The 24,384-nt window shown below is 41.7% G+C and overlaps 1 protein-coding gene across 3 annotated transcripts in view; it reads right to left on the bottom strand.

Moving 5' to 3' along the window:
- The window catches only part of ATP8A2 (ATPase phospholipid transporting 8A2), a 308,301-nt gene that overhangs the window by 76,099 nt on the left and 207,818 nt on the right, over positions 1-24,384 (bottom strand). For 2 of the 3 annotated variants that reach the window (XM_065678508.1, XM_065678509.1), the window contains one exon: positions 19,967-20,074. In XM_065678508.1, the coding sequence (XP_065534580.1) occupies positions 19,967-20,074 (108 nt within the window). Of the gene's footprint in view, positions 1-17,856; positions 19,335-19,966; positions 20,075-24,384 lie in introns of those variants that run through there. The other variant, XM_065678510.1, reaches the window with a different exon arrangement.

The following is a 24,384-nucleotide window of genomic DNA, read 5'->3' as shown; positions in this document are numbered from 1 at the left end:
CAAAGAACATCTTTTCTCTATGTCTACACAAACAAGTTTTATTCATAGCATGGCTTGAAGCCACCCTTAAAAGTTTGTCTTATGTAATTAAATGGGTTACCAGCCCATAGTAACACCAAATAATAGAAAAGGTTGAAAGGAGTACGTATATTCAATATCCATCACTAACAACTGTGAAGATACAGGATCCTTGCTTGTCTAACAGAGCCACTTCCTTCATGCTACAGTACATCAGGTGGAAATATACTAGATTTCCAAAGCATATAAAAACAAAAGGGGTATTCTGCAAGTTTTCTCTTCTTCCTACAGCCACCTGAGCAAAGGCCAGGCTCATGTTGCTTGTAATAAGTTGGCAAGAGTTGGCAACACTAGAAACAGTGCATGAGAAGCTTGAGGAGGAATCTGAAATGATGTAGGGTCTGATTCATGGGCTAGAAAGAGGATTGTAGCGGCTGAAGCCCGGAAAGATTGAAAGTATGATTTGGGAATTAGGCACATCAAAACAGAGAATTTTGGAGTACTCAAGCAAGGAGATAATCAGCATAGAAAGAGCACAGCTTTTAGCAACAGACACAAGGGCATACAAAAATGCTTGTTAACTCTAAGATGCATTTGCAAGTCTGAGTTAAAACCATGGTTTTCCTCAGGGAATAATGCCCTGAATCCCTGTTTAAAATTAACCCCTTCCATTCTACTCTTTTAAAAAGAATAGGTATAGGAAGTTGCTTGGAATGGATGGAATGGACAGGGCAGCTGTGTGCTAGACTGTGTCCCTGCTCTTGACTCACTGCAAGTCTGGATGTGAGAAATGTTGGCACACAGGATGGATGATTGCAGAGTTCACCCCACACATGCAGAGACGCAGTATGGCTCCAGTCAGATCAGCAAGTTGCTTGTACCTATACTGGAAAGGGAAGTGGGCTCTTTGTCAGGGCAAGAAACACTTCAGGAGGGCACTGGCACCTCAGATGGAAGCATGGACTATAGCTTTACAGAAGAGGAGGATGATGTGAAAGGGAATCTGGCACTCACAGCTCTGTTGAAGGCTCCTCAACTTCCTAGCAGTTCATGACATAAACTCTTAGTGCCAGTTTAATTAAAGGATTCAGCACCAAGAAAACAACCTGTTACTGACTTGGAAAAGTGATACTGATCTAGTCAGCGTTACTGTCAGATCTATAATGTAAACTGGGGCAGTTTCAGTAAAACTATCAGGGCATGCCTAAAAGTACAAACTTGTTCTTAAACTCTTCAGTCTGCACTAGTGCTTCCCACATTACGCTTTACTGCACTAGGAAGTGGGCCATGGTCCCCATGGAAGTTCAAGTGGGGCCTGACCTGTCTTATGCTACTTACACCAGCTACTGTAATTTAAGTGTGATGAGAAATAGCAGCCTGTTTCCTGATCTGTTCTGAATGCCACTTCCCATCCCATGGTCACTGGGATGGACAGAGGGAAGATGAGGGCTGGAGAAGGATAAATTTAAGTGTGGGAGAAGTAAATTCAAAAAGAACATGTAAACCCTTCAGGTATTCACTCTACCAACATTACTCAGCTTAGTCCAGTATTACTGTGAGAAGGCCAACAACTATCAGAACATTGCATTCTGTATCTACCGCTACAGTGCAGAGTATGCACGCTGCCTGTAAGAGGTATAAGTCCAGATGTCTGCTTGGTACAAGCCATGCAAAAGGAGGTCCAGTGACACTGTATTAAAGAGATTAGCTTCCAAAAAGAGAAAGCAAAGTGCTAAGTCAGAGCATAAGTCTCTCCTCCAAAGTTACTGTATTCTGCACTGGAAGCTTATTCATTATAAACTCCAGTGCTCCCCCTTCCTATCCTTTCCCTACTTTTGTTCATCCTGTGGTTTTTAACAGTTTGGAAAACTTTAGGGGCATTCCTAAGTGGTTACAGATGTGTAAAGGATGCACACTACAGGCCACTTCATCAAGAGGATGACATAACCCTGCATGCCAGCTTCAAAAGTAGCTCATTTAATACTGAACTCGGAGACACAATTGTCCCAGACTCGCTGTGTGCCTGTTGAGAGTGATGGGATTATAACAGCAGCTGGCAGTGCTCTGTTCCAAGAAAGCTCACAGCATTATTCAGTCTTGAATTCCCTCTTCCTCTGTGGAGCCATTTGATCCTTAATCTCTTCTATGGATTCTTAACCCTTTTGATGTACTTCTCCCCTTAAAGTTTTACACATATATCTTTATATTAAAATATGGGTGAAGACTTAGTAAGATGTCACAGTTGCACTACTTGTAGGTACTTGTCAACCATACATTTGCATGAAGAAATGTCTAGGGTTTTTTTTGATAAAATTAAATACAGAGAAATACTATTTTAAAATCCATTTCAGTGCTTTTCTGGAAAGTGTTAGCCCAATGCTGCATGGTACCCGTGACCATGGACTACCAATACAAACAGTTCCCTGTATCACGGTAGTATCTGCCATGTGCTTCCCCACGCAGGACAAATACCATCACTGCTTAAAAAGACTCAAAAGCTATTAGACTTCCGCTCTGCCCCCATTCTGCTGGGACACTCTTATGAGGATAAACTTTGCTTCCTTTCAGCAGTGTCTTGCAGGCTTAAAAGATAACTACAACTTGCTGGGTACAATCACGCTATTTCCCCATAGGAACTGAGATGGCAAGAAGCTAACATCTTGGGACAACAGTGGCTTCTACAGAATCACAGAATCCCAAGGGTTGGAAGGGACCTAAAAAGATCATCTAGTCCAACCCCCCTGCAAGAGCAGGGTAACCTACAGTACATCACACAGGAACTTGTCCAGGCGGGCCTTGAATATCTCCAGTGTAGGAGACTCCACAACCCCCCTGGGCAACCTGTTCCAGACAAAGAAGACAACACCAGCATTGTAAGAAAACGGACAAAAAACTAAAAAACAGTGGCTTCAGAGTTGATCAAGAAGGTGCCAGTCTGTGAAAAGGAGATAGCAGAGCCAGACTGAAAAGAGTCCTGGTTGAAGAGAAATGGAAACTGCACAAAGGGTTACCAACATTACAGTAACTAAGGAAACAACAGGAAAAAAGCATGGTTTTTTTTTTTTTTTAGGCAGGTAGGAAAACCAGTGTGATTTCTAGATGTCAGAGGAAACCAATAGCTAATGAATAAAAGAAGATGAATGGATGCAAAACAATTTGAGATGCAGCAAACGACATCTTTGGGGGGTAGGGGGAGAAGCAGAAAAGTAGCAGAAAAGAACAATGCTGCTGATGGCAAAAAAAGAAGACAGAGAGGCTGTATTAGATCTTGATTTCTCCTTCCCTTAAAGATCTTGCATAACGTGGAAGGGAATACATGGAAATCAGCACTGACAAATGGGTAGACAACAGATGGATGGAAAGATATCCAGGGATTGAAGCAATAGTTCAAGGTTGGGAAATGGCCCAGCCAGGGAAAAAACTGACCCTGAACTAGCACTGCTGAAGTTCCTCTACAGGAATAGCACTATACAGCTGAATTAGAGTATTTCAATACTGTCATTAAAATGTTTCATACATATTTCTTAAATACAAATGTTATTAATCACAAAGGTTTCTTTTTAACCACTCGATATTGGTATATAGCCCCTTGTAATTCCTTCCCTTCCCCTACCTTGTCTATTTACTTAGTTCCCACTATCAGAAAATCCAATAAGTCCTTACTGAGTTAGACTTACATATCAACATATCTCTTCTCCAAGGAACACATTTTAATAATTTAGAGGGCAGCTCTGTACTGCATCATTTCTTTGACTTCAGGGGATGATGCACTGGGCTAGAAAGCTAATTTAGATGCACTTAAAACTACCACAATTCCATGATAACCCCATGTTCTAGCATTCAGTTTGGCATATTTGGTATATATGAATAGTTACTGTATTCCACCCCCCCCCCATAAGAGGTTTCAAGGAATGTATCATCTTGCACACAGCACAGTAAGGAGCACTATCAAACATGATACATGGACCCAAGTCATGAAAGACATTACACAGCACTGCAAGCTGTTGTTTGAAGGCAAATATGCAATTATAGTCACAGTCATACTGTAACAGCACACAGGCGGTGGCAGAATTAAAGTCACGTTAAAACCCACCCAAGCCTTACAGGGACACTGCAGAAGCCTGCAGCAAGATTCTGTGGGAAAGCTGATGGCCATTTGGGATCTTTTCACCATACGAATTCAACAATAGGAGATTTAGATTACCGCAGAGGAGGAAATCCCCAGCTTTCTGGTGAGAGGCAGAGAAAGGTCACAACCTATTAGTCTGTAAAATCACAGCAATAATTACTTTAACATACTAACATTCCCATCCTCTCAGCCTTCCAGCCTCAGGCTCCAACAACAAAAGCATCCACCTTCCCTGGCAGACATGAGAACTATTCTTCATGGAATTAATTTGATTAAAAACATCCCTATAAAGCATTTTAAGCAGCATATTTGATAACACTACATAACAGAAAGCATATATTGGCCCATGTGTAAAATAATCTGTCAATCTTTTCCTTCTTCATTGCTATAAAATTCAGCTTCTTGCTTTATGACCTTAAGACAGATTTCAAACCCATCACTGGCTCAAGGCTAAAAAGAATCACTTAATTTGAAACACTGGCCAGTATAGATTGGAAGGAAGATGTTCCACATTTTGGGAAAATAAAAATTGCACAGAGAAACCTCTTTGAATGTCTGATTTAATAAATTAAAATCCCCCAAACAGGAAGGCCATAGGAGGCTTACTGGGCTTTGGAATGCTAAATCCTAGCTGCAGAGTGCAGGTATGGCAAAAAAGGGCTCTGCAAGTCACTGTGATGACCACAACATAGCAATGCAGCTGCATTTTAGACCATTAAATTGATTTTTCAGCTTAAGATGGCACTAGCTGCTTTTTATGCTTCATAGCTGAGTTCTGGCATGGATGTTTAAAACTTTCCAAACTGTTTAACAGATCACACAAACGGACAGCAGTAGCTAAGCAGGGAGAAAGTGCTCTACCTCAGTAATGTATTCTACTGTGATAAATTCCCTTTCAGTGAAGCTGTGACTCCTTTCCTAGAGTTCAGTCCCTCTGGAAGGAAAATGGAAGGAATCAAATATAAAGCAAAGAACTCACTGAAATGACTCCTCAGGGCCTTCCCCTGCAGTGTTAGCACTCAAAGCTGTACCTGGGCACCTCAAGTCCTCAAGTCTTTAGCTACAGCAACACTAATTGAAGGCATTTTGGAAAATGCCCTTCAATCTGCTGCTGTGACTGCTCACAGAATTTCTCCCTCAGGTCCTTCCTGCTCTTTTGAAGCCCTACTGGGACACTCACTGCACTATCTATCTGGATGAGGGAGCAGCTTTCACTGATGGGACCTTCCTTGAGTTGGTTAACGGAGCAGGCACAGGCACCTGGGGAGCAGGACTATGGCTACCAGAGGCCCTTTAAGGAGCCAGCTGAAGAGAAAAAGTGTCAAACTTGAAGCTGCAAGAGCTGCTCCTCACCTGTCTCTGTGCAGCCAGAGAAGAAACAGGGTAAAGCCAAGACATAAGAGAAATAATCAGAAAAGTCTCATCTATAAAATATGAGATACATGAGTAGAAATTAGGTTTTGCAGCACTGTATTCCTGAGTGTACACAAAAAGCCTGTGGTGCAGACAGCAACCATTGAGAAGCAGAACGAATGTGGCTGCACCCAGGCACACCTATGCAAGGATGCATGCCAGGGTGCTGGCTGTACCTGCCTGGGCAGCAGTGGGTAAAGAAGCTGGAGGAAAGTAATCACATCAGTGAGGGTATGCTGTGATCAGGCTTCAAACACTGGATGCCTCTCTATGTGTCGACAGGAAGCCCACAAGAGGCAGAATACAAATCACAGCTGATTTATTCCAGCCAAAGCTAGCAGCAAGCAGAGATTTCCAGAGGACTTGCACACGTGTTCAGATTCACTGTACTGAGACTGAGGAAGGAGTGTTCCTTATGCTGCTCCTGACAGGAGCAAATGATTAAAATTCAAGTTTCTCAAGAATGGCAAAGCCAGCCAGAGGCTACTGACCCAGAGGCAGCTATTGAAAGATAGCAGGTGTGAGCAGATCTTGCTGCTTTTCTGTTGCCAAATCTCGTATTAGATGATGTTTGAAGCTCGTCGTGTCGAGGGTGAAGTGGGCTGAAGAGGCAAAAATAACACTGGATGTAAACAATAGCTTAAAAAAGAGGGGAACATAACATACTAGAGTCTCAGCAGTTTGCCCTGAGTTTTGACCACCACTGCTCAGGCAGATACTTTCCATACTAAAAGAAACAGATTTATGACCAGCTTGTAATTAAACTGCCTGCAGGACCAGTAAACTTCTGCATGCTGTTGTTTTTATGCCACTTTCAACAAAATTAATGCCAGTGTTACATGTGTGACTGGGTCTACCCTTGCTTCACTGCTGGGCTGCCTTTTCCCAGTTCCCTGTCTTTATGACCTACATTTCTAATGTCTTCCAAATTCAACAGCAGAAAAATCTCTAGTCTGTTTGTGGATTCTCTTGCAAAGTAGTAAGAAAAACTTCAGATCAATGTATATAATGTAGCACAGCTATTGAACAGAACAGCAACCAGATCAGAATCTGAACAATAAATCTGCTCACTTGTGAAACCCCAGGCGGTTCCTGGTTTATCATCAGATATGCACGGGTGCCTGTACTATATCCAACGGAAAAAGGTAGTGGTAAAGTCAAAGTAGATACATATTTCAAAGTCCTGTTTAGGAAACCTACTTTGAAATTTGGATGTGCTATTGACAAAATTTAGAAAGTTACAATACATACGGACCTTTGTATGCACTAATTCATCTCGTGCAAAGCAAAGAAGCTACTCCAAAATCCAATGAACATCCAAATACTAAGCGCTATTATTACTGCTAAGGCAAAATTCTTCCATTTGAAGCTTTTGCTCTATGGTTTTGACCTTACCAGACTTTGTTTTCACACAGGCTCCCTTGCCAGCACACTTGTAAGAAATTTTTCAGATATGCAAATACTTGAAGACAATGGAATTGAGATAAAAACAAGACCTATGCCCAAGGTGGTTTTCATTTGAGGAGAAAAACCCCACAAACTTTACTTTTTCCTATATCAGTAAAGTAACTATCGGATTTCAAGTGTTTGGTAAAGTATAATTAATTGATAGTTACCTCAAATACTGTTCTTAAAATGCTCATTTAGCTGCCTTGAAAATTCAAACTGTTTTAGCTCTGGGTGACATTGTTATTTAAATGTCTAGATTAAAGCCAACAAAACCAAAGATCCTTCTTTGATCAGGGAATTTTCATTTTGCTTTCCCCCTTTTTTTAATATATCCTTGATGTATCAAGCGCAAATCAGTTTCAGACAAACAGCAACTCCTACTACTGAAGATATACAGCTGAAAAATCCACTGATCTGAGAACCCATCCATTACTTTATATCTGTTGCAGAACTGCCCCTTTCCCATCCTCAGCTCTGCAGTACTCACTGAGATATCATGTCCTCTGAATATTTGAGAAGGCAGGGGGTTGGCAGTGGTGGTGGTGCAAATTCTAGAGCCATGCGAACTGATTGGAATGCTCTTATAGGCACTTGTAGGGATCCAGTATCGGAAAAGGACCAAAGACTAAACTCCTTGGGACACAAGCCAGTTTACTTCATGTAGCCAGTACGTCTGACTTCCTGTACATAGCACAAGCAACTATACTATGTATAGACAATTGCTTGTGAAAACACACTCGGGTTACTCTGAAGACACTGAATGTTCCAGCTACAAGTCTCAGACTCCATTTTGAGTCTGGACATTTGGAACATGAATAATGCCATTAACCTAGGGGAATTAGGTAAGTCCCATGTTTTTTCAATGACTTAAGTTTTGTCTGCACTAATTTTGCCTCCAAATCTGCATGTCAAACTCCACACTCTTCAAGTCTACTTAAAGTGATTACGTCTTCTCAGTAAAGCTTGGATTGTTCTTTCTCCCGGCTGCAGAGCTGTCTGCCTGCAATTTCTCAAAAGAGCGCCAAGATTTCATGTCCATTGGCCCCTGCATTCCTGCCAAAGCCCTGCAGAAATGAGAGCTGCTGCAGCTGCCAGGGTTTATTTACACACATTCCTGCCTCAAATTGAATTAATGAGCATAATGTAACTCAGGCAATGTCCTCCACAGCTCTTGTTTCTCTTTGCCCCTCTTGACATTTCTTTCTCTCACACAACCCCTCTTGTAGTCTGTCTTAAAGCAATATCTAAAGTGATTCTGGTGTAAAAAGTAACTGCAGATGCATTTGAGCTGAGCAACTTGTACATATCTTCTTACAGCCTGCTTTATGGAAAGCCCAGGATCCCCTCAATGAGTATCCAGAAGGTTAACTTGAACTTATTTGTTCTGCTCAATACAAGTTTGTCAGTTTGGCAACAAGCTTCCACAGTTTACTCACTTAGAAAAGACCCAACCTTGGAAAGAGCCCTGATGCAACAGATGAGAGCAGCTGATGCTACAGCATACCTACAGTTGTTAACGTTCACGCACTATATTTAGTACATATTTTCTACATAGAGCTCCAGCCCACTTCTGCACTCAGAAATCTGAAATTCTGCACCCACAGCATAAGGGGTCCCCCACTAATAAGCACAGTGGGTGCTGCACAGACACATCACAGCCAGGAAACTCCTGTTATGCCACCAATCAGACCAATGCAGCATTCCCCATGTGTTAGGCCAGAGACAGAGCACGAAAATATTTATCTAAATATTCACACCCATGTGATTAAGAAAGTCCATTCTCTCCTCTATTATCACCCTCTACAGCATGTACCTCGCACATGGTGTATAGTACATAAAGGCTCAGAACAAGAGCCGTATAATTCTACTAGAAGAGTGTGGGAGAAAAGGAGCTAAACCCTTTAATGATAAATACATTTGCTACATCAGCACTCCACAAGCATCTTGGACAAGAACATTGCTGACAACAGATGGGTTACACCTGTCTCAAAGCAGGAAAAGGATCTTTGCACAAGAGTTAGCAGGGCTCACTGAAAGAGCTCTAAACTAGATTTGAAAGGGGAAGCAATAAAACCAGTCTCGCTAGAGAGAAGCCTAGAGGCAGCATGCCAGTGTCTGAAGAGCTGTGTGCTAGTGAGGTCCTTCAGTCTGCTGTCTCAGTGGAAGAAGTAGATGGAGACCCATGCAGCAGAAAAGATGCAGCAGAAAGGATGGAAACCACTGCTGGAAGCCATGGAAGTGCTCGAGAATGATCACGTAGCAAAAGAGGGCTTCTCCTTCTGTAATGGTGGTGGGATCAATAGCCCCACTGAGGTGCCCATACACCACTGCATGCAGCACGGGCAACAAAGAATAGCTGGAAGCCATTGTTTAGCAGGAAAATTATGACACAGTTTAATTATGACATGCACCTACACCGCTGCACGCAGCATGAGCAAAAAACATGAGCTGGAACCCATCGTTTAGCAGGAAAATTATGACACAGTTGCCATCATGAGAGCATGGTTGCATGACATACAACTGGAGTGCTGCAAGGGATGGCTATAAACTCTTCAGAAGGGATAGGCAAGGAAGGAGATGCAGTGGAGTAGCTCTGAGTGTTCTGATTGTCTAGAGCTATATGATGGTGATGGTAGGTATGACTGTTTATGGGTAAGAATCAGGGAGATCAACAAGGCAGATACCATGGTGGGACTCTGTTGCGGACCACCCAAACAGGATGAAGAGGCAGCCAAAATATTCTGTAAGCGGCTGGGAGAAGTCTCACAGTCACCAGCCCTTGTTCTCATGGGGGACCCCAACCTACCAGACGTCTGCTAGAAATTCAATATAGCTGAGAGAAAACAGTCTAGGAGGTTCCTGCAACGTGTGGAAGATAACTTCCTTACACAGCTGGTGAGTGAGCCAGCCAGGGGAGTCTTCCTGCTGGACCTGCTGTTCACAAACAGAGGAGGACTCTGTTGGTGATGAGATGGTTGGAGGCCATCTTGGGCATAGCGATCAAGTATAGAGTATTTTAATTCTTGGAGAAGGAGAGAGGATCAGCAGAATTGCTACCTTGAACTTCAGGAGGGCAGACGTTGGCCTCTTTGGAGGCCTAGTCAACAGAGTCCCTCAGGAGGCAGTCCTGAAGGGCAAAGAAGTCCAGGAAGGCTGGACATTCTTCAAGAAGGAAATCTTCAAGGCACAGGAGCAAGCTGTCTCTATATGCCAAAAATGAGCCAGCAGGGAAGACAACCAGCCTGGCTGAACAAAGAGCTTTGGCTGGAACTCAGGGGGAAAAAGGAGAGTTTATGATCTCTGATTAAAGTGGGTGTCAATCTCTTCTCCCGAGTAATAAGCAACAGGACAAGATGAAACCATCTCAAGTTGCGCCAGGGGAGGTTTATATTAGATATTAGGAAAAATTTGTTCACTGAAGGGGTTGTTAAGTGCTGGAAAAGGCTGCCTAGGGTCTGGTTGAGTGACCATCCCTAGAGGTATTCAAAAGACATGTAGATGTAGTGCTTACAGACATGGTTTAGTAGTGGACTTGGCAGTGCTGGGTTAATGGCTGGACTTGATGATCTTTTCAAACCTAAATGATTCTATGGTTTCAGCCTCACTTTAAACCCCTAGATCCACAGGAAAATAACAGATTGCTTGGCACATAGCCATTTGGCTTTCTGGGCAGAGTATTCTCTTGTCAAGTTCCCACAACACTGTACCTATTTAGTTAGGCTAATTCATGGAAAGGATTTTCCTTCCCCTAAATAAGTTTAACAAGATCCTTAAGAATATTTCAACACCAGATCAATGTATTCTAGAACTTGTAATTGAGACCACAACAAATTCTATGGACCTGAGCTTGCAACCAGGACACATAGAAACTATTGAAGTAGGACTGACAGTGAGACACAGTTACTCACCAAGATCACAGAGCAGGGGAGCATTCTGGGATGGAAGAGTTTAGTGGATCATCACAGGATGAGCCTCTCCTGAAAAACTTACTCCTGCTGGAGAATGTAAGACTGATTGAGGCACTTGTCAATCCTCTTCTGTATACACATCAGAAGCCAATACAAACAAAACCGCTTGACGCTCCATTGTAGAAAGTAGCTTAAAGCATGAAGGCAGCAAAGATGTGGGGGAAGGTATGTGTGCATCTTTGAACATCCAAAATTAAAACTGCGAACTCTCGAGCAGAAGCTGCTGTAGCTGCAGCTGGTAAAAGCTGGTTGTAAATTTTGGCAACATTTGAACTAATAGAAGCAGCATGTCCTGAATCCCCTGATGAATAAAGAGACAGGAAACATTACCTTGGATTTTGCGGCTGCCTTACTTAGATCTTTTGGTCTGTGTAAAGATGCCAGTGATTCTGGAGTTCAGCTGCTCTTCATATATATTCTGAATGAACAGTAATTGTGAGACCCATCGATTCTGAGATTTTGCCTAATGCAAATGACAACAGCACTTTTAATAAGCACCTAAGGAAAACTGTTTGACAGAGCCTTATTTTCTGTTGTTCTGCTCCCCGCCATACCCACCTTGTAACTCTATATGCTCACTTCTTCCTCTTCCATTTTTAAAAATATATTTTTACATTGGCATCCAATTTTATAACAGCACAATGAAAGTCAAGTGTCAAAGAAAGTCAAAGACATTCTCACTGTCCCAGCTTTCTTTGCACTGGCTTGTTGATTCTACAATAAGCATCAAATTGCCTTCAGTCATATACTGAAAAAGGGAGACGTGTCCAGAGCTGCAAGATAGTGCCCTGCAAGATGCTTGGCAAAAGACTGCAGCTCTTAGTGATGGAAGAAAGTTGATTCCCAAGATCTGGCTACTGAGAGGTGCTGTTGTTGGGTTTTATGCTACAGAGACCCATGGTGACACAAATGGCTCCTTCGCTTTTGGCACTGTATTATAGATTAACAGCTGTGTTCTTCTCTGTCCTTCCCCCCCCCCCCTCATCGACCCTACTGAATCACATACCACACTGAAGACAATACAGCTTTCTCAAAGTCTAAGTGCGTATCTGATCACTATCGCTGTTATAACACTGCTACTCTTTTCCACAGTCTCCTTCCTATGCCATCTGATAAGGTCACTGGTATAAACATACCAGCTCCAGTGATACCCAGACCCAAATGAGAAATTACATTCTACAAGCCAAATAGGAGCAGTTTGATCTTGTCCTGGGTTCAGCAGTAGCAGTCATTTTTCTCCCTCTTAGTAGCTAGTGCAGTGCTACATTTTCATTTTTTTGGCCTGGGAACAGTGCTGATAACGCCGATGTTTTCAGTTGCTGCTCAAATGTTTGGTCTGGCCAAGGACTTTCTGAGCCTCATGCTCTGCCAGGGAGGAGGGGAGGCTGGGAGGAAGCAGAGACAGGACACCTGACCTAAACTGACCAAAGAGGTATTCCATACCACAGCACGTCATGCCCAGGATGTAATGGGGAGTGACCCGGAAGGGCTGGGGGGGACTGCAGTGTTGGACGAGGTATCGGTCGGTGCTCGGCTCGGGGGAGTGGGGCGAGTTATCTGTTGGCTGGTGCTGAGGTGTTGTATTCTCTTCCCTTGTTATTTCCTTTATCATTATTATTCTTGGTGGTAGCAGTAGTGATTTGTGTTATACCTTAGTTACTAAACTGTTCTTATCTCAACCCATGGGAGCTGCATTCTTTTCGATTCTCCTCTCCGTCCCTCCAGGAGCAGGGGGAGGGCAAGAAGTGGGGGGAGTGAGTGAACGAGGTTTGTGGTTGGGTTTGAACCACGACAGATCTCCCTGCACAGACATCCGAAGGCACTCCCGAAACTTACAGCATTCACATTATAAATGCTTTTTGTCAGCCACATCCACCAGTAGACAAGCAGCATAAGATACCATCATGGCCACCAGCTGCCAAGTTAACTGGAAAGCCATAGAGAACAGACTGCACCACCTGACCCACAGCAGTGGGCAGGGTACTTGGGAGAGCTGCGTTTCTTCTAGCCCCAGTATTCCTAAAGCCTGTGCACCCACATTTGCCTTAGAACAATATAAGAGAGATAATTTCCACTCCTGAGGGCTTTTTGGATCAAGTTTTGACATAATACAGTTGGGGAAAAATGATCTCATGAAATGTATACCATAGGAAGGAAAGGGAATAAAGGTATTTTTCAAACTGATCTGGAAATATTTTCCCATATGAAATAGTTATGGTTGTCTCCAATTGCAAAAGACACAGTCCCAGCCAGCGCAGGAAAGAAACAGTGTCATGGAAAACAAATTCAGTCAAACAAACAAAAAAATGCCTCAGCAAACAAACCCCCTTCATAACACCTACATTTAAATAAAAACATAATATGACGCTCCTGTCCCCAAGGAATGAAGGGAAAAACAACATCCTAACCAAACCCCAAATATCTGCTATCTGGGCTTTCCTGTATCCATCAGAAAACAAAGTGCCTTAAGTGTGACCAAAGCAAATTATAAAACCACCAATTCCAACTCACGGTCACCTCCTGCCCTCAGAATAGATCCCATCTGCTGCTCCTCTCATTTTCTAAAGGAGCCAGAGCTTCATTGCTATGAGTTTAAATGCTCTTTAAAAAAAGATCTTATGTAGACAATTACCCTACCACCTTCATTCCTTTGTGTCATAGAGATTATAGGAACATCTGCATATTGATCTCTCTACTTTCATGTCCTCTTTCTCCTGCTCCTGTCTTCATCCTCATCATGCCAAACCAATTAGGCAATAAACTCCACAAAGAAAGAGGATATCGCCCAATGCCTTCACGCTGCTTGGAAATGTGGCTGGCTCCCATGTATGACAACCACAGACAGAAGTGTCAAACAGTGAACACCTGCAGAGGCAAACCAAGATCTTTTGGCTACGAAGCCTCTCAAATTGCCCTCCACCATGCCTACCCACCCACCATGTAGCACACTGCTACCCTACAAAGCTGATCTGCAGAAGATGCTGCCGAGGCTGAGCACTTTGCAAGAGCCATAAAATCTGTCTGGCTACTCTCCAGTCACTCGACCCAGTAAAAGTGGTTTTTTCCTTTACCGAGACGCACACCAACCCTTGTCATACCTGACAAACCCGCACTGCACAGCTCTTGAGATTTCCTCCTCAAGTTTCTAATGCAGAACACAGCCTAAACAAGAAATGCTCTGATCCAGTATGGCAAGTCGTAAGTTCTTAGTTTGTCCCTGCTCCTCAGCAGGGCTCAAAACACAGCCTCTTTTGTAGACATGAGTATTAGTACACACTGCCTCTGGTACAATACAGTAGCTGCTTTTCTATACTTAAAAGTCAGATGTTTCTAATTAAGCAAATACTGAATAGGATATCTTCCAAACATCTTTCCATGAGCATGCAATGAGGCTTTGCTGCTCTTCAATATATGAAAAAGTGTTTTGGGGAAATTCTGAAGGACACTGAGCAACTTTAGGTTCCAAATTGAAAAAATATGACATTTTTGAAGCTGTCCATTACCATGGAATAATAATTCTATCCCAAGTGAAGGAGCTTGTTCCTGGACACTGCTATAACCCCACTCAAAAAGCAATAAATCTGGATAATCCGCCAATTACACAGAAGTGTAAATGTTCTCCGTGAGCACTCTATTTCGAATTAAGCTGCTGAGCAGCATTTAAACTTATTAAGGCTACTTGACCTCCAAACAGACGTTGGCCAGACAGTGTGGCTAGCATCCAGGTTACACAGCCAAACTGAAGGAAAACCAGCTGACACCCTATGTACCAGCTGTACAATCTGCAGGTAACCATTTATCTCCGCTCACTTTCCTATTGCTCCCCCATCTAACACATTAGCCTGCTAGCATCAGTTGAGAGCCAGCTAACTGCCTTACTCTCCGCTGCCAGTTCCCAAACCAGAATGAGCTTTTATACTTACAGCTTTGCCCTATTTTCACATGACTCTATATAGGAAATGCCAGCACAGTGCTGGGCACACCTGCATATACACTCCTGCTTTAAAGCCTTCATGAAATATTTCCAAAGGAGAAATCAGTCTGGGACATCTTTCAAAAATATTTAGGAGAGGTTTGCTGCAGAGTTGCCAAACAGGTAACATGGCGTGGTCTAGGGGTTAGGCTCCTGAAAACAGGCGTGCTTCATCTATTAGCTTCACATCCAGGAGTTGTTAGAATATTTTATCTCCATTTTAAAACTTTTCTGGTGTATGACACAGAACAACGCAATGCTAGGGATCTACAAATGAGAGATTCATTTCTGAGAGCCACATCTGGCTCATAAAACCAACAAATCCACTCCTTCAACAGTTACTTAAAAATATATACATGCTTCATTAGCCTAATTTGTCTGCTCAGAGCCTAGTCCAAAACTGCAGAAAAAGTTCCAAAACCACGTCAAGTGCCACGGAGACCGCTGTGCATAATAATAAAAACAAACACCATCAGCGGACATTAAGGACCTCAATCTGCAGGCAAGGTCTGATTTCTGCCTAACAGCTGGATGAAGCATTTCCACCAATCAAAACACTGACACCACAATGTAATGTGCAACCAACTGCAGACAAACAAACCACAATCAGAGCGGCCAATTTTCTAACTAGCACCAAATTGCGGAAACATGAGAAGCCAGAAAGAACAACAACTGAGACCTCTGGAAAAAAAAGATTCAAATGTAGAGAGAATGGCAGAACTATTCTGGAAAACACGAACATGTACATTAAGCTGTCAGTTTTTCAGCGTCGATTTTGAAAGAGCAGTAATATGAAACCTGTTTATTATGTTGTAATAATGATTATTATCTTACCTCCAGGACTTTATGGTCTTCTTTTGTGTTGTTTCCAAGTCTTCTAAACCATGAGGTTCTCATATGCTTTGGCAGGAACTGAATCAGCAAGATGCAAAAGATCTTCAGACCAAAGGCCAGCTACAAAACTGGCCGTACCCATCAGACCCTACAGACCACCTCCCATCCTCAGAAGCCAACAATATAGTGCAATAGCTAAAGTGAACCTGTCTTGCTAATAGCATAGAGAAGAATAGGAAACTGTTAAAAGAGGGACAGAGTTTTTCTTGACAAACCGTTTATACAAATCCTGCTACTGCCATGCTACATGGGATCAACCGGACGTCTTGATTACTGGGATCTTTCAAAAAGATTTTACTCCCTTCTCCTCCAGGCTGAATGAGACTGGTACTAATCATCCTGAAGACATTTCCTTAACGGTAACAACTGATGAGGCAGAGACAAAACACACCACTTAGATAAAGGGAAATAGATTAAAAAATAAAGTCATAGCTCAGTAGTCTTCCTTTCTTCACCCAGAACCAGTAACAGATGCTTCAGAGGGGTGATGGGAACACCTTTCCCTGCAACTCCCCTCTCCCTTAAAACACTAAAAATACAGTATTTTAGCTGGGGGTGAGATCTATCGTTCTTCATTTTAGATAATTTCTGGATCAAGACTCAAAGCACGGTAACTTTCATACACATCTGTAACATCCTCTTGCATACATACACTTCCTTTCAGGTACAGGTGTCTATTTATGCGAACAGGTGGGAATACGTGCTTTGATCCCAATACTTTGATCCCAAACAGTATATGTAATATTCCAATAAACCCAAGTTATGCTACAATTCCAATGAAGAAATCCATAGAAGAAGAGAAAATGAGCAGCATTTCACTCACACAACCCATATTAAATAAGCAAGAAATGAGCACAAGCGTTATTGCTCATTGTTCCCTTCGGGGCATCAAATCCCCACCCCCAGGCAAACAGAATCTCAAAACTGCATGAGGGCAGGACTACTGCAAGTGTGCTGGTCAGCAAAATACCACAGGGTTATGAGCCAGGAGCCCCAAAAGTTCAGGAAAGGATAATTAAAAAGGCAATTACATGCTTAGATCAGCACATTTCTGTACCACCTCTGAAGTAATGAGCATCAAAGTGGCCTGCACTTTAAAAAAAATAGGCGTCTACTTGTTTCCAACAATCTGTTGTGGTAAGTCTTAACTAGTGAAAGGTGGGAAAGGAATTACATACTGTACAAAGTACTGTCATCTGGAAATGCTCATTCAAAACAAGTCAGCTCCAACTCGACTATCCTGGCACCAAATGCAAGACAAGAAAACAGGCACTGACTTTTCTCAGTGCCACTGTTCTCTTCAAATACAAAAATGACCTCTTTAAAAAATGCAAATATCCAGGAAAGCCAAGAAAGTTACCAGAGGGCTTCTCTGGTCTTACATTATTGCTTTTGATACTGTTAAAGGAAAGTATTATTTGTGTGTCTGAAAAGAGCCAAAGAGTTTACTTTCAAACTACCAGATGTCATACAGTTGGAAAACTTCTATTAAGGACTATTGAGATTTTTATTGCAGCTTTGTCTTATTATATATATTCTATTATGAATACTGTAGCGGAAAAGGAAGAAACATGTTGACTCTTTAACAGCAGAGAATAACTAAGTTACTTCCCTTTGCCCTTGAGGAGGAAAAAATGGTATTATTTTCTCTGTGAGAATGATCAAGATATAATGGGCAAGAGAAAGAAATATTTCGTGAAAATGTTTTAATAGATCCCAGTAGAAACAAATCATCTTTTCACACACTTAAAGGTCTGCAAGGCTCCATGCTGACATTTGATGAATGGACGGAATAAAATGTTTTGCACCTCATATGCCTTCACTGATGGCACATAGCTCCGGCTGGCACAGATGCTAGATGAGTATTACAGTTAAAACCAGCTCCCCCTCAAGTGCTATTGGATTTACATAGTATGAGAATCTAAAATATTTTGGAGTTCAGTTTATTTGAAGACAAACACACCATCAATATTTAAAACTTAAAGCAAGCTTTTAAGATGCCTTGATTAATTGTACAGAAAAGATGGTAGCATGAGTAAAGGAACAGCTCAAGTCCAGGAAGCAGCAAGGCAATTCATTTTACTCACTAGAGCCTAGCACTACCCCAGCTCATTTCACCATGAGCTGCTTTTATGACAGCAACTGATTACTCAGGAGACTTTGTGTAAGTTAATGCAAGTGGTAAGCAAGTTCCCTTTACCTTGGGAGCTTTCCTTGATTTTACAGAAGGATAAAAGAAACAAAAAAATCCACTCTTCCACCACTGCTCCTTCTCTCGGAAAATAGAAGAAAACTGATAGAATGGTATTGATCTTTCCTCTCCACACACACACTGAAAGCCACACAATAGACTGTTTCTGACATTTGTATTCAAAAAGCATATTTCTACAATTATGAACAATCCCTCATGTCTTTGTTGATTACTGACCCAGGGACACGGCTCCACAACTGGACTAGACACACTATCAGTCAAAGTAAATGTGTTTTCCATCAAGAAAAAGTACATTAGATCATTTTAATCTCAGCAATATATTAGTACCACTTCTCAAGTCATAATGTCAGAAAAATAGAGCATAAAACCAAAGTTAAAATAGAAACACTTTATAAAGACACGTTTAAGCAAAACCTTATTAGTGTGAAGCTTTTGTTGAGACCTGTGGTTTATGTTGGAACAAACGCTGATGACCAACACAATATGAATTTTTTTGCAGTTGTGTTAATGGGGGAAAAACCCACCAAACCAACCAACACCAAGCTAAAGCCGATAGTCTGACCCTTCTTGTATGAAGAAACAACTAACCTTACTGTGTTTGTGTTTTAGAAAGCTGCTGTGCAAGATAAGTAGTTCACAGCTCTGCATGCTGCTCAAATCAAATTTCTCCTTGATATATGAAAATGTAAATTAGAGCTACTGATGCTGTATGTGCTGTGAAACAAAGATCCCCATGAAATACTATCAGAGGACTGAGGCTTTGTCTGTCAGTCACTCACTTGCTGATCCCAGCCTGTCAGCTGTCACTCTGCTGTAAAAAGCTGTCCATGAAAATCTACCCCAGCCTCCATGACTCCCAGTGCTTTAGCACAAGATAATAAAATACGTATTAGGCAAGAACAGCAACAAAATCATGCCTGACTGCTCTTGTTGAGTACAAACATGAGAGTAACGTCAATAATCTCTAATTGGCTTGCCAATACTTCTTTTTTATTCTTACTTTTAGTACACTAGGGTGGTATGAGTTAAATACACTTAGATTCTTTGTTAAAATTATTAGCTTGCTTTTCTTCTTTCTCTATCATAATAAGCATTTTTGCAGTAAAGATTACAAAATGCCTTTTTTTGGTCATCTGACAAGAGTTCCACTTTTACAGAAAATAAATGCATGGTAAGGAGTTAAAGTCATTCATTGTTCAGGGTAAACCCGTATTTTAAATACACGCAAGGTTCTTGAGTGATTCTGACAGGCTCGTGACTCAATCTTCTCACCACGGCCTGAAATAATGAGACCGAAGGGAAAACTTCACCACCTGGAACTCAGCTGACACCAAAGGAATAAATCCAAAATTCCTCTAGTATTATAAAAGTAACACATCAGCTTGCCTTCTGACCATCTTCTCCTACTCTCAAGTAAACTCTGATTTATTTTAAATGAATGTAAAATATGAAAGCAAAATACACAAAAGAGAAAGAACCCATATTAAAAAAAAAAAAAAAAAGCAAACAAAAAACCAAAACCCAAAACAAACACTAAAACCCTCAAAGAAGTAAACTAAATTTCTACCTGGCATTTTGTCAAACACACTAAGTCTTGCTAGGAAAGCTCTAATGAAAGAGCCAGTCTCACCGCTATCCAAGTGAACTAAGAATTGCCATATAGTATCCACAGTACATGTAATGATGTATGATGTCACTTCTGGGGAGAAAAAGAGCTCTTCTAATGGGAAGATTAAGCAAAATGAATGCAAGGATTAGAAAAAGGTTAAAATGAAGTACAAACACTCTTACTAGAGCACAGTTCCTTCCCAAGCATTGTGTGAGTGCTCAGGAAGTAGCAAGCAGCAGGGCTGGCGACAGTAGGGCACTGTATAGAGCAGTTTACCATGCAGCCAAGCGTTCACACTGACCTGCCCCATCATGTCTGGTGCGATGGGAATCGTGGGCCAGATGACTGAGTAGACACCGAAGAATACCAGCCAGAGCAGCATGCTTCCCCAGACGGCCAGATGACTGAACTGTGAAGGAACAGGGAAAGGAGAGTCAACACAGGGCACTTCCTTCATCCACCTAACCTATAGATACTGCTCTGTTCAGCTCTCTGTTGGTCTCACTCAGTCCTGTCTGCTGCATTTGGTTTCAGGCCAGCAGCACAGGTTGTTTAAACAGCATAAACCAATTCTCTTTAATCTGTGCTTCACAACAGAGCAGACACAGTCTTCTCAGCTAATCTGTCTTACTTGGAGCTCCAAAAACTCTTCAGATTTTCCTTGGAACTCTCTCATCTAGTTCCTGCTTCCTGTCGTGCACATGCCAGGTTCAACACATACATCAAGGTAGAAATTCTCCAAGGTTCAGGTTAAAGTTCACATGGACAAATCCATTATGGCAGAGTGTATGCACACAAGCCATGTCCACCACTGACATGCCTTTCACGGAAGAAGATTCAGTGCTGTGTAACACACTACCACAATCAACATCTACTGATCAGCTTTGCTTTTTTTTTGTTTTAAAGGTGTCCTTAAGTGATTTACAGATATGCAACACAGTTTAAATCTTTACTGGTTCTTTAGCCTGTAGACTCACTACGAGTAAATAAAAGCAGTATTAAAGTGAACATGTCCAGCACAGACTTTATTTAAGTTGCATTAAAGAAAGTCATTTTTCCTACACGCCCAAACTGTTTTGCTATTCAGGATGATTTAAGCTGTTTTACTTTTACACTGCAGTGGATGGAATCAGTAATTTCAGTTGTAACAAGCAACTGAGCTCATTATTGGCTCCGGCTTTTTTGGATGCCAACAACTCCCATGGCTGATGACTTTGGCTCCAATTCAGAGAAGTACCTGCATAAATCTTAATTGCTAATTACACATGGGTTTAGGAACATAGGAATGAATTTACACACTGGTTGCTGTGGTAGACACAGTGTGTTTGTTTAGTCCTCAACTTCATACCTTGTATGCGGTGATTGTATTTGTTGACTTTTTGAACAGTATGTGAGAACCAAAGAAGTGTGCGAGTATTGCGTTCTTTACACTGTGAGATGATACTAATGGAATGAGGATGATTACTCCTCCTCTGGAAGCACTGAGCATCCTTGGAAAGGAGAGCTTTCTCCAGTACAGGCAGTGAAAACAAACAGTCTGGAGCACCAGTGCAGACTGGCAGATAGCTGGGAGCAACTGGAGGCTGCTTTACAGTAGAAGTATTCATGCAGTGAGGTGATGGAAAGAACTCTTGTAGGCACTCTCGGAAAGCTGGAATTTTGTTCAACCCTAAAAGTTGTTGGGCTAATGAGCAGGACATGGGATAGACCCCGTCCTGGAGAGGACACAGTGGGCAGGAAGACTTGTTTTCAAATTTTGCTATTTACTCTGTTTCACCAAGGAGATATGACCAGCAACTTCTCGGTTTAAAAACAAACAAAACCCAACAAGACCCACAGTTTTTTATCCAGTTCAATGTGAATAAACTGGAGACTGGAAGGGGTTTTATTTTTAACACTTGGAGGAAGGGGGAGATTTTATCCCTCCAGGCTACTTGCTCTTCTGGAAACCAGGGACAATTAATGTCAGGATTCTGACTAAAATAAAGCCCTGCCACAGTGAGCATCTGTAGTGCTCAGCTCCCCAAAGAACAAGTACTGCAAGGCTGCTGCAAGAACTGGTTTTTAAAGAAAGCCAGCCCCGTGAAATAGCAGAACAGCACCAGCACTGCTTTCCCAGAAGGATACGACTCCTTCTCTTGAGCTACAGCCTTCCTCCCAAACAAGCGAACAGAAGGCTCAGGATAGCTTAGACTGATGCTTCCAAGCTGCAAACTCCTACAGACTTCACAATGAAAAAACAGTAAAGATAAAAGTAAGTATGGAAACCAATCTGAGGCATTGTCTTATCTTGTATGAGGTGTATTTATGCAAGTGAAATGATTTTTTAACTTCCTATCCTGTTTTTCTTTCCAGTCTGCTGGTAGGACACATTTTGAGTTTTCAGCTCTTCACCTTACGCTTTCAAGCTCAGCAAAGACTTGGCTTATTTTATCTTTATCTATTTCTCATGGTTGTCCATGTCTTCATCTCAGATTTATACCTGTCTGAATTGCTTCTCTACCTTTAAAAGAGCTTCTGCTTTCAGAAGAGCCCTCCTTGCCCTGCTTGAAAATGTTCCTTATACATTCACCCCATTAACCTTTACACTGTTGATTCTCCACTGATTGTCATTCATCCCTGGAAAACTCATGTGCAAAACAGAAGCAAGTCCATCAAATGCATTAAATGAATGACGGTCAGGAAAAAAAGAAATGAAGGCTCTCACATAAAAACCCAGACACACTGGATGGCTAGCCTGGGCATTTTATTGATCTGAAATAGTTCATATAGTGTGGTACAGTAGTGAAGAAAGCTGTAACTGTTTGGGAAAAAGCCTATTGCAGTGTTCCCAACAGGAAGCACATAACATGAAGCTGCTCCACACCACTCCAATGTGCAGATTTAGTTATGCATCATGTTACCATTTTCAGAAAAGCCCTTCTTTCCACACTACCTATTGGATATACCAGGCTGCCAACCACTTGGAATCTGCATTATTTATTTAAAGCTTTCAGCTGAACCCATCATGTTCTCCCAAGTGGCAGTGCTCCTCTCACTCTCAAGAACAAACTGCATGTAACCAATCCACTTGATGATGGAGAAGAGGCTTAACTCAGTGTTGTACATTTAATACTTTTAAGTAACCTAAAGATTTCCCTGTGTGTTGATTCACTTGCAGCTGAAACAATAATTGTAACCAACATCAGATTCCAAGGTGAGGAGAGTCACTGGTCCAAGCAATGGGACAGGAATTAGAAACGTATATAGAAAAAAAGTTGTTTCTAAACCCAGTTATTTTTCTGTGCATAACAATAATTTCTCTATAAAATACCACTTTTAAACACTGAGATGTACTAAACATTATGTTACCTTTTAAAATAATGTTTAGAGAAGAGGGATCAGGATTACCCTCAAGTGACTGAAAAGACACCAATTACCCAAGGAAGGGGAGAGAGGAGAAACCATCAAATAATTCATAACAGGATCTAAACAGGGTCATATGCCTCCAGTACAGACTTGGATATATCCTCTGTAGTGCACAAGAGACTAATTTAGGTATCTTTGCATTTCAAAATGTTGGAACACAACATAGAACTTATGCATAAGCAACAGCAAAAGAGAAGAAAAAAGAATGGATTTGATTTTTCAGATGAGTAAGGCAGAGAATATTAGCATCTCCCTAACAACTAAATAACCCGTACTGATGGCGCTTCATCTTTAACATTCAGAACAGACATAAGCTTATTAATCTTAACAGTTTCTCTGAAGGAACAAAACAAAACAGTTCACAACAGAAGCAACAAGGTCAGGAGACTCAAGCCAAGCTCTTCCAAGAAACTGGTAAAATAACAGTCCTCAAAACAGCCTGGTCTTGAGGGCAGTGAGTCTACTGTGACAATTAAATTCCTGTAGGGTACCTCATAGATGGGGAGAGGCAAGGACTCCAGCAAAATAATAAGATTAGTGTTTCAGAGGGGCTGGGGGGAAAGAAGAGAAGAAAGCTATTGAAGGTTTACCAACACAGGAACCCTTCTACCCCCCATATTCTTTGGAGATCAATGCCCCATCGGATTCTGACACCTACCAGTAACAGAGCACTCACTCATTCCAAGTAAATGACTTGATCTAGGAATCAACATAACTGATTGGCTATTTACTATTGACTATACTTATTACACTGTTTCCAAGCAAAAAATCCTATCCAATGTGAAGTCATCAGTGCTTTTCATTAGTTTTGAAGACATTTTCAAAGCCCAGTTGTTTATCTGGGGGCAAGCACCTTTAATTCCCTATTGAATTTATGTGAAGGGTAGGTGTCAGGATGATGGAGCTAGGCTTTTTTCAGTGATATCCAGTGATAGGACAAGGGGCAATGGGTGTAAACTGGAACATAGGAAGTTCCACGTTAACATCAGGAAGAACTTCTTTACTGTAAGAGTGACAGAGCACTGGAACAGGTTGCCCAGGGGGGTTGTGGAGTCTCCTACACTGGAGATATTCAAGGCCCGCCTGGACAAGTTCCTGTGTGATGTACTGTAGGTTACCCTGCTCTTGCAGGGGGGTTGGACTAGATGATCTTTTTAGGTCCCTTCCAACCCTTGGGATTCTGTGATTCTGTGATTCTGTGAATTAATTTTTAAAGGAACTACAAAGATAATGTTCTTGATCTATTTCCTCAAGCAATTACAGTAGTATGCTGATTACATGCAGAATTTTCTAAATTTTAAATACTTAGAG

The sequence above is a fragment of the Lathamus discolor genome, chromosome 4 (assembly GCF_037157495.1).
Source record: "Lathamus discolor isolate bLatDis1 chromosome 4, bLatDis1.hap1, whole genome shotgun sequence".
Taxonomy (NCBI): domain Eukaryota; kingdom Metazoa; phylum Chordata; class Aves; order Psittaciformes; family Psittacidae; genus Lathamus; species Lathamus discolor.
The sequence above is the reverse complement of the archived record's forward strand: the minus strand, read 5'-3'. Positions and strand labels throughout refer to the sequence as shown.